General features: G+C 33.1%; 1 protein-coding gene across 1 annotated transcript; it reads right to left on the minus strand.

Moving 5' to 3' along the window:
• Positions 1–4,713: 4,713 nt before the first annotated feature.
• LOC112010092 (uncharacterized) lies at positions 4,714–10,686 on the minus strand. Its single transcript, XM_024042431.2, has 10 exons — positions 10,167–10,686; positions 8,974–9,456; positions 8,705–8,862; positions 8,316–8,399; positions 8,183–8,235; positions 7,102–7,183; positions 6,639–6,746; positions 6,292–6,415; positions 6,035–6,120; positions 4,714–5,240 (listed from the first exon to the last, which is right to left on the minus strand). The coding sequence occupies exons 1-10, from the start codon at positions 10,531–10,533 to the stop codon at positions 5,019–5,021; spliced, it is 1,767 nt and encodes a 588-aa protein (XP_023898199.1). The 5' UTR covers positions 10,534–10,686; the 3' UTR covers positions 4,714–5,018.
• Between the last annotated feature and the right edge of the window lie 903 nt (positions 10,687–11,589).

Raw genomic sequence — 11,589 nt, forward strand, 5'->3', positions numbered from 1 at the left:
TGTTTGCACAAAGACCCCATCCTTTGGACGCGCCCTACCCCATTACCATCCCTACTTGCAAGTTTTTTGAATGCTTTCAAATAACTTTTCAAGGGTCGAGGGTCTCTTTGTAATTTTTTAAAAGTTGGAGGGCTTTCTTGCAATTTTAGAAATATTTTTGGCCAAATTGGAATTTTGGGAATTTTTGGGTCAAAATGCAATTTTGGGGAAAATGTGGGATCAAAAATATCAAAGCAAAAGGCACTCAAGCATAGCATCTGAGAGAATTATTATTGGTGATGCTAAAAAGCCATATGGCTATTTTTAGCACCACCAATTACAAACTAAGGCTGCATTGGTGGAGCTAAAACAAAAAATTTTGGCTTCTCAGCTACAGTGCATGACCAAAAATGGTTGTGCACTGTAGCTCAAAGGTAAAAAATAAAATAATAAAATAAAATAAAAAATAATAATTATGTTGCGTTCACATTGGTCAAAATATTTTAATACTTTCTTTTCTTTTCTTTTTTCTCCTCCTTTCTTATTTCTACTTGTTGCTTCTCTTTCCTCACTCTTCACTTCTCCACTCTTTCTATCCTACACTTATATTTTTTCTCTTCCTCCACCTCACCTCATTCTCCAATCTCGTCAATCTCTCTTCTCCCTTTCATTTTTTTTTCCTCCACTCAACCATTCCAGATCTTTTCTCTTTCAAACATCCCTATCTAAACTCAATCACAATCAAAACACAAACTCAAATCACAATCTTAAAAATAATCAAATCAAAACGATAAAAAAAAATTGAAAAAAAAAAGACAACAAAACTAATCCATTTAAGCTATGGTAGGGGGAGGGCAAGCGACGGTGGAGCGAACGTGGCGCAATTCGTGAACGTTGATTTAAAAGGCTAACTCTCTCTAGCCTTTGTTATCCGCCGATCTCTATGTGTGTATGAGAGAGAGAGAGAGAGAGAGAGAGAGAGAGAGAATAATGAAAATGAAGATAGAGTGAAGAGGAAGTATACGTGTGTGGAGGAGAAAAAAGAGGAAAAAAGAAAAGAAAGAAATGTGTATGGATGAAAACAAATAAAGAGATAAAGGGAAAAATCAAATAAAGAATAATAAGAAATTAAAATCAAGAAATACTACCACAATATTTTCACAATAAATCTTAAATAGTAGGTTATTACTAGCTAATATTGGTGAGAAAAAAATAATTTCAATAGTGTGTTCAAATTATTTGCTATTATGTGACGGTTGCGGTGGCAGTGGAGGTGGTGGCAGTTGCGATGGCAGTGGTGGTGGCGGTTGTGATTGTTGTTTACTATAGTGAATATAGTATTGTATTGTGTTGTTTATATTATTTTATCATGTTGAAAGCTAAAATAAAACCACTGATATTGAATGTTTTGTAAAGTGAGAAGGTAAAATAGATAAAGTAACTATTTGTAGTGCCAAATTGCTAAATTTATTGCTCCAACAACGTGGATGCTCTTAATCATCAAAAGGCAAACACAAAGCTACAAGTATAAACATCAAACAAGTTTCCAAGCAATTATCTTAAACAAAGGCAAGAAAAAATATGGATTTAAAGATGATTAAAAGATCTTGGAAGTTGTTTAGGTGCTTTCAAACAACTTTCCAAAGAGTTAAGGGGCCTCTTTGTAATTGTTGAAAAGTTGGTCGGCTTTTTTGCAATTTTAGAAGGATTTGGGGTCCAAAATAAATTTATGGGTCAAAATGCAATTTTGGGAAAAATTCAGGTCAAAATATGAATATCAAAAAGTGTTTGGTCAAAATGAAATTTTGGGAAAATTTTGAGGTCAAAATATGAATGTAGGAAATTTTAAGTTAAAATGCAAACATGACAAGTTTATGGACCAAAAGTCAAATATGACAAAGCATGATGGCATAATGCAAATATGAGAAAGTAAGGACTAACATGTAAAAATGGACAATATTATTATTATTATTATTATTATTATTATTATTGAGAACTAAAAATGGACAATATGATGGCATGCTAGTGGACCCTTTTTATTTTAAGTGTGTGGGCCGACAGTTTGTTTAAAAGGGAGGTGGGTTTAAATCTGAAGTATAAGGGTTTAGTGTGTGTGTTTGGCAAAAATTATTTTTGTCAATTTATTTTATTATTTAACTTATTTTTTGTATTATTTATGGACCCTACTACACTTTTGATACTATTCATAAGTCCCACCATACTATTTCAGCTAACTTTTACCTCTATCTATAGTACTTTCAGCAAAAAGTTTTTAGTTTCAGCAAAATAAGTAGATTCTAAACAGACTCTTAAGCTAAGCATTGAAAGGGATTGGACTTTATTTTAAAAAGCGATAGTGCTGTTATCAGTAAAAAAAATAAAAAAATGAGTGTTGGAAACTTATTTAGAAGAGAAATATTACATACACAATATTTTCACTACATTTTCACAACAAATTATAGGTGATTTGTTGTTATTAGTTCTAATTTGAACCTATCATTGAAATTATTTTTCTATCTCACCAATAACAACTTGTAACAACTTGCCACATAAAATTTATTATAAAAATATTGTGAAAATATTATGTACATATCATTTCTCTGTTTTGAATGTGGACTGAACAAAAAAGTTTCAGATCATTTTATCAAAAAAAAACAAAAACAAAAAAGGTTTCAGATTTTTATTCCAAGGGACTGAGGGCCTAAGGGCCTAAGGGCTCTCTAGTTTACGTGCGAATGGGCCTAATGGATTTTGGTCCGGGACCAAAGCTGACTACAACTTGGATCTGGGCTTAAGGGACCGAGTCGGACCTCACACAATGGATCAGGCTCAACCCAGCCCAACCCACTTATTTTCCCTGAAACTAGAAGCTTCCAGCCTCCATCTCTGTCGCCTCTCTTCTGCGCGTGTGATCAGAGCTTGCTGTGTATGCAGAGCTTTTGAGAACGTGAATCTTATGAATTCTCTTGAAACTTATAATCCTCAAACACCAAGCTTGAAAAATGAAGTTGAGCAACACTCATCTAATCAGGAAAAAGGAGATTATAGCACAATGCTTGTAAAATGGAAAAGCACCTGATGTTTTCAACAACAGAGCCAAAATTTTATCTTTGAGGATTCAAATAATAAATAATTTTTTCTTTGTATATATCAATTATATTCCTATTATGTATAATAGTTTCAGATGGTAATGTAAATGCAATTCAATATATTAATTAAATATTTTATAGCTCAATGTGTGCGAAAAATATGTATTTATTAAAATCAAGAAAAAAATTTGAAAAAAAGAATGAGTCAATAGTTTTTAATTTTCCTATAGACCTCTATTTTCAAAATAAATTAGATAAACAATCACTCAAATTTCAATAAAAGTCTAATAAGAAACAACCAATTTGCAATAAAAAAATCTAAATATTATTATATATGTAATAATATTTAGATTTTTGTATTGCAAATTGGTTGTTTACAGCAAATTACTTTTTTGTCTACCTATAACAATGAATAACAATTTTTCACTTAGGATTTGTTGTGAAAGTAAAAATTTGTTGCAAAAATGTTGTAAAAATAACATTATAGAATATTTATCCATGATTTGAGGGGCCAAAAGCATATCTAATCCTTGTAAATTGTTAAATTAGTCGGAGTAATTCACATATTAATATTATCTACTAATTGTTTTTCAAATATTTTGGGGGCCAAGGCCCCCTTCAGCCCCAATGTGGCTCCGTCACTAGGAGTTTTGTGTGATAGTAAAATGCCTATTAAGTTAAAAAGGAAAATTTGATAAGACTAAATGCTTGAGATGATTTGGCCATGTTCAAGGAGAAAGATTAATGCATTGTAAGAAAGAGTGACCAAGTTAAGGGGGAAAAAGTGTAGAGGGCCAAAAATTACATTAGTAGAATTAATAAAAAAAAAGACATATCATTTAAAGAAGTAATAGAGAGAATGATTTCAAATAAAATAAAATAGAGGAAAGAATATATGTGGCTAATCCTAGCTAATCTGTTGAGGATCAATAACCAACCCTAAATTTTGGGACCAAGTTTTTGTTTTTATTGTATGAATTTTTGGTAACAACTGGTTCTTCTAAATTGAAAAGTTGTGGAGTTGGTTATCCTTAAGTATTTTTTCTCTTAAAAATTTCTTTCTAAAGTTTTCCATTTCATCATCAGAAAGTTCTTGTGGGGTTGGTTACCTTGAGTATTTATTCTCTTAAAGAGTTTTTCTAAAGTTTTCCACTTCATCGTCAGTATTCGTATATTCTTTTTAATTTTTATTTTTATTGCTTTGTATGTTCTTTTTAACTTTTATTTTTATTGCTTTGGATTGTGGTGATTATTACTGTGGTTGTGTCCTTTGTTAAACTGCTAATTTTGGGTATAAATAACAATTAATCCATTACCTTGCTTTGCTGGGGTCAATCTCTCACATATGTTAAAAGCTTATTTGTATTTCTAATATCATTTCGTATCCCAATATTTGCATTAAGTTTATCCAGCATGCCTGTTAATATTGTATATGTAGCTTTAATTTGAAATTAGAATCCAGTAAGTTTTGGCTGTGTGCGCACTTGCATATGATTATGGCACAATTGTACTAGAAGGTAGCTCAAATTTTTTATCAATATAATACCACATCATTCCTATCAAAATTCAATAAATAAGAAATATATGTGTAAAAATAACCAAGTAACAATCATCAAAATAGATTCATGCAAAAAGACACGAAAACTCAATAAAGAAACTCCAAAATCAACCTTTTTGACACTGCTATTTTAATATTTGGGGATACTCTTGTACTGTTGACACAATGACAGACGAAGGATGATAACTGGGGAGAAATAAATGAAACTATGAGGCTGGCAGGTGGCAGGTGGCAGCTGAGCTAATTTTACAAATAAAGGGGAAAAAAAGGAAGAAAGGCTCTAGTTCTCTGTCTTTCTTTATCAATATCCACTAACGTGTAAAAAAATACAAAATTACAATTCTAACCTACAAAAGACAAGCCAAAAATTGCAAGCACCGGTTGGACCTAATTTAGCTCAATTTGTGAGAGATTTTAATGTAATTTAAAAGCCTTTTTAAAGCCTTGCCACTGTCAATGGCTTCTCTGGCTCTATCTAGGGCCGCGGATATGTCCTCTGCACCATCACATCCCAGCAAGTGATCTACTATTCCGGCATTTAAGACGATCCGATCATAAGCAGGCCCTTTTTCACCATGAAGAGCTGCTAGACCCAATTCTATATTCTTTGAGACCTGTACTTGCAGAAAATATAATTACTTGTCATAAAAAGTTAAAAATGCCGAAGGTAGCAAATGAATTTAAGTAGAACTACAAAAATGGATTCAACGCTAACTAGGTTACAACTGCACGATATCAAAGCCAGAAATTTTTCTCGCACAGGTTGCAGGAAAAATTGCTAATACTTGTGTGAGTAGTATATGTATCAACTATCAAGTATGCCTTTTAATATGACGTGTGTTATTGTTTTATATAGTAAAAGTTATATCAAAATAATTTTTCCAATGCTCAAAACATATATTTTCTTTCATAAATTAGCTTTTACTTACAAATTTGTGCTTTTGTGCTCTACGTTCTTTAATTATTCTAAAATCATTTGTAAATGATTCTATACCAAATTTCCTGGCAATCTCTCCTTCTACAAACATAGTTAAACACTCAAAAATCCATTTTTCATGTTGTTTTGAAGTTTTGTTTTAAAAATCTTAATGGCTGAAATTCGTGGTCACAATCTAAGATCACGTTAGAAGGAGGCAATATAATCTTTTGGTAATAGGAGGGAGGAATTTTAAAAATCATGGGCCTCCCCTCCCCACTCCCTCTGCCTTTAGTGCCACTGCAACTGATATCCTTTTCCTTGACTGCCCAAATGACAACTTCATGGAAATACTTAGGAGGTAGAACACAACATTTAAATAATTTATTATCAGTAATGTGGCTGCCAACTGCCGATTGTGTTTTCATCAAAAGAAAGGTCAGATGATAATCCATGCAGAAAAGAGAATAGAAGAGAACTCAGAAACTCTACCGATCTATCAGTTCTTGGAGTATTAGTAGGTTCAAAACCATAGTCCATGGCATTGACCTCAAGATTGAAATTCTGACGTGATACACCTGCAACAGTAAATTGTAAGGTTGCAGTATTAATGATAAAAGAATGGTGCCAGAATCTCAATCAACTGAACTGATCGACAAAAGTGAAGTACATACTCTCAACTAAATACATAGATAAATACGTGAATACAAGGGAACACAATGAAGATAAGGTAGCAAAATGATACAAACCATCAACTTCGAAAGCAGACACCATACTTAGTGAACGGAAACCTGAGCAGTAGTTTACAGGAAATCCTTTTGAAATGCTAGCTGACCGCAATCTTGTTGTCATCGAGAGGGCCCCTTCCTCACCCTACATTAACAGCATAATCAGATTATATCAAGTGGTTAGCTTGGAATACCTTGTGGATACTTGAATTACTGAATGACAATATACCAGACCATCTTGACATTAAATGAGAGCAAGCAAACCCCTTGTTCTTAATAAGCAGATCCCCTTTCAATGCAAAGTTGTTGAAAGTTAAATTTATAAAAATCCAACATAGCAATAGAATTTATAAAAGCAAAGTTCTGACCTTCACTACCAAGCCAGAATGAACACCTCTTCTCTTCATAAGCATCAACAGTGGTTCCTCATAACCATCATGATAAAATCCAGCAACCATTGCTTCCTTCCCTCGAGCCTGTTCAGAAAATGAAACTTTTTACATTCTGGACAACCGGGCTCCTCAGACTTACAAGGATGGTTGACAAATTTTCATCCTAAAAACTAGTTTTATGTACACACACATAAACATGCATGTGATGTTCATGACTGATAATTTACTTTAAAGTAGGTACATCAATTGCAGATTAAGTAAATAAAAACAATTTAGAAACATTTTAACTTGCTGTAAATTCTGATGTATGGAAGAATCTAGATTTTTATATACTAAAAGGCCATTTGAGTTTTTTCACTCCATGAAGTATTCATCAAGAAGCAGCAATGACCAACAGTAAAAGGTAATAATACTGTAGTTAAATAATGACGGGTCTCACCTTCACAAATTGCTGAACCTTTTCAGCTGTTGCCAGAGGGGGGCGCTTTTTTATATGCTCCCTCACACCAATCAATGAATATCTGCAATAATAATCTTTTTATAAGTATGAGCATCAACTGAAATCACAAAAATCTTGCTATTAGCTTCAAACTGTTTAGTGTCAGTAAATATGACATGTTAAACCTAGAGCGCACACAAGGTACGCCAAAAGATTTATAATTTTCTAGGGGCTTCCTCCTACCCCTGAATTTTCTTTTAAAGCATAATATAAGGAATCAAGGAATCTCAGTACCAAAATACTTTAGAAGATGAAATCCATAACTTAAATAACAGAGCACGAAGCGATTGAGTGCATCCATAATTTTATTTGAAAATCAAAAGTGAGGAAGAAAAAGAAAATGTTAGAACTAGAGCCTAAAAAAGATGTAATTGGAAAATCACTTCTATTTTTATTTAAATCTCTTTTAGTTATCATGTCGAATGCATTAGACCGGAAAAGGAATGAACAACATAGGTGTTTGTGTATCTTCAACCTAGTGTAAAATTTCAAAGAAGACACAATTATCTTGACAAAAAAAAATAAAAAAGCATTCATTCAATAAAGGTGATCCATTAAGACAAGTAAAAAGCATCTTTAGTTGATTTCTCAAATGAGATGATAGAAGCAAGTGCTTTCTATGGCAAACTTGACTTGAACCTTGATGCACTTTGGTTTTATCAGAGACTAATAGGGAAAAAGCATCTGTAACTCTCTATCCTTGTTAGCAGGAAGTAAATTAAAGATTCAGATGGTTAATGAAAATCTCATAATCTTAGCTCCTTAAAGTAACTAGTTTAACATAAACTCAGGGGAAACACATTCAAACTGAGACGGCAAAATAATGTTATCTTTAATATAAAGGACTTAATCATTTAATTTTCAAAAACAAATCCAACTAAATTCAGTTTTTATTTTTTCTCTTTTTGGTGCACTGAAAACAAATATTCCTTCACAGAAATAAGGGGATTAATGGGATACGTTTTGCAACCAAAAAAAATAAAAAGGCTTGGAATAGTACTATTTGGTTAGATTTTCATACAGAGATGTGTGAGCTTCACGTTGACTTACGTAAGCAAAACCAACCTCCTCATCCTGAAATAATAATAACAAAGTTAAAAAAAAAATAAGAGAAAAAATGTCCCAATGGAATGCAAAATGCAAATTACAGAGACCTCAAGAAGATCTTTTGCATGCAATGGGGATAAGCTTGTATTTGCTCCCATAAACTTTAACATTTGTTCTTCAGTTATGCCCCCCTGAATTCAAATTCACAGCCCAAGTAGGACAAGTTTCAGAAAAAATGACACTATAGAATTAGATATTAGCAAGAAACATTTAAACATCATGAGAAAATTTACATGGAAGGCCACATTTTTATTGCAGCAAGAAAAAAGGTCAAAGACAGTAAAATCATGGGATGCTTTTACTTTCTTTTTTACTTTCACGTGGAATTCTTATTTAAAAATTGAGATGCATCACTGGCAACATCAAAACTCTATATTAAATAGATTCTTATTGGAATCAAGAAGAATTAGTTAATTCTTTTAAGTTGACGGCTGACCTTTGGTGGCATCCATTCAACACCATGAAGCAAGCAAGATTCACCATAACAGGATCTAACTGCAGCAACAAACAATGTGCTTCTGAAGTAACGTGTGTTTCCATCATAAGGTTCACCATAATGAGTCAATGATCTAACGTCAGCAACTGGAGGAGGACCTGAATATAATTAGATGAATAAATCAACCAAAAGAAATTACATATTTCAAATTATATTGCAGAATTACTCATAAGCCAACATAAGCTCACAAATGAAAGTAAAACCTATACCAAGTTCATCATCAAATGCAAGGCAGTATGCCTTTAACTCACGATCTGTTTCCCTGTTCATACGCTGACCTATTAAGAAGGCCGAAAGCAATGACTCACTTACACCTGACGATTCCTTATCATCTACTTTCAGCGGAAGAACATCTCTTAAAATACCTTGGACCTCCTCATATCCAAGATGACCACCGGCCAAAACTTCCCTAAGGGCACCAACCAATCTCATCTCAGTAGCGCAATTGCCAACATATTGGGGCCCAATAGAACTCCCTAATCCCATTATGGAGCCTTCAGGATCCGCAATGAAGATTATATCAGGAGGAAGCACACGAACCAAGAGTGGCCAGAATGTGTTAATTGCAAGCTTTTCCCCTTCACTCCATTGAGTTGCTTGCGGAAAGGCATTGGTACGGATTGTCATTGCCGCAAAAAAAGCCCCCAACTGTGCTCTTGAAACTTTATATTCATCTTTAAGTTCTCCCTTAGCTAACACATTAAACACGAAACATAAAACACACCTTTTATGTCTAATAAATAGCTAAGTCACAACATGAGTACACATAATTGAAAGCAATCCTAGAAAAATTCTAGCACATATGTAAATTAAAGGCTATAGAATAATTAAGTGCTCCACATTTCTTGAGGATAAAATTTCCTGGTAAATTACCCATTGTCCAAAAAACTTAAGATATTAGGATACAATAAATTTAATCATTTATCCATTTATAATACTCATTCTCGCGTGTGGACCCAAACTCTCCCTTGATAAATGAAATCCCAAACACACCTGCTCTAATATCATGATTAATTAACAACTGTCCCAAAATCTCTCTCCTATAAAATGGTAAATTTAGTCATTTAACCATTATTCTAATATTTTCCCAAAAAAGCGAAAAAAATAAAAACATATTAATAATCTAATAAAATGAGAAATGATGGTAAAAATTAGATATAATACACTAGATTTCCAATTAAGTATTGAATTTAATTGTCCTCAAAAAAAAAAAAAATTTATTTGTATTTTTATTGGTCAATTCAAGTATGCAACCAATGTAATTGAGGAATCTAATGTATTGCTCTTATGAATCTAATTCGCTTAGCTTTTACGCTAATTATGAACTGCTTGAAAGTAATATTGGCTGAACAAAAAGACAAAACATCAACAAAAAATAAAAATAAAAATAAACATTTCCAACCTGATCTTAAGATGGTATCGAAAACCTTAAAAGCTTGTTCCTCACTAAGCGGCCTGGTCTGCATGGGGCCAGTGCAAACCCTAGCTTGGGCATCAAGCAGAGTCTGATTCGGGTTCGGCAACTCGGAGCTCCGATACGAAGTCGAAACGGACGGGTTCCGAATATCAGACTCGGAGAGCCCCAACTGGTCCATAATAGCCGAGTCCAGCGCAGCTTTCACAACCAAACAAGCGCCTTTGCCAATCCGATACTTCGAGGGAAATCGGAGAGAGGTCTGGTTAGGCGAATGCGTGAAATTACGAAGCTTGTTGGTGTGGAATTGAGATATGGATGAGAAAGAAAGCTCTGGATTGAGTAGAGCTTTCATGGCGATATACTCACTACTTTCTCTCTCTCTCTATCTGTGTGTCTTGTTTCGGAGAGTTCGATAAGGGGAGGGGGAGGAAATGGGTTTGCGAGAAGAATGGCGGGTAGTATATGCTTGGTATGCTGCTGATTAGGTGCTGCAGACTGCAGAGTGCAGACCATTTTTTAAAATAATAATAATAATCAACAGTACTACTGCCAAGTGGCGACTGTGTCTTAAAAAAATTTAAAAAGTCTAATTTCTGACTAGGATGTTCGTGAAATTGAAGGCAATGTTGGAGAAAAATTGGTAATTAAAATAGAGAGAGTGTGTCATGGTTACTTAAATTAATATTAACTGTTTTAATCAAATAAATAAGATAATTTTTTTTTTTTAATACAAGATAGAATTTCTATTTTAATCTAATCTAAGAGTCCGTTTGGATACCGCTTATTTTGCTGAAAACTGAAAACACTATAACAAAATAATTTTTAAATGTATGAATAGTATTATGAGGCTTAATTTTAAAGTTAAGTTTTTTTTTTTAATAAAGTATTTGTGGGTCTCGGGAACAGTGCACGGGACCCACTGAATAATGCATAATCATGTGAAAATTGACTTCTAAAAAAAAAAAAAACCAAATGCAAGACGCTTCTCTGTAGAGGCAATCCAAATGTGTATTAAGTGTATATGTATGTGAAAATCTCTCATGGAGACTTGAACCCCCCACACTCCATAAGTACTTATACTCGTAGAGTGACCATTACACCAAGAGTATGCGATGGTAATAAGATAATATTAACACCATGTTGGATGTTTAGGAGAGATAGGAACGTCAACTGAACTAATCAAGAACTATATCGTTTGAATTTTTTGAAATTATCGTTATGCCGTTCAATTTTAAAATTAGAATGAAATCCTCCCTATTTTATAGAGATAGTATAATGATAATAATTCAAACATATGTCTTTTTCTTTTCTTTTCTTTTTTATAATAATATGAAAGTTAGAACAAGAGATTTTAATCTTAGATGTCTATATTAGAAATACTAAAAAAAGTGCTAGTCAATTGAGTTAT

This window comes from Quercus suber, unplaced genomic scaffold (genome assembly GCF_002906115.3).
Source record: "Quercus suber isolate HL8 unplaced genomic scaffold, Cork oak 2.0 scaffold_272, whole genome shotgun sequence".
NCBI lineage: Eukaryota > Viridiplantae > Streptophyta > Magnoliopsida > Fagales > Fagaceae > Quercus > Quercus suber.

What these genes read in the sequence shown, in the direction of transcription:
- LOC112010092 (XM_024042431.2), bottom strand. Translation starts at nt 10,533, where the DNA reads ATGAAAGCTCTACTCAATCCAGAGCTTTCTTTCTCATCCATATCTCAA. An exon ending in CGTGAAGCTCACACATCTCT is followed by an intron (nt 7,184 to 8,182) that starts GTATGAAAATCT and finishes TTATTATTGCAG; the next exon opens with ATATTCATTGATTGGTGTGA. An exon ending in GTCTGCTTTCGAAGTTGATG is followed by an intron (nt 6,121 to 6,291) that starts GTTTGTATCATT and finishes TTACTGTTGCAG; the next exon opens with GTGTATCACGTCAGAATTTC.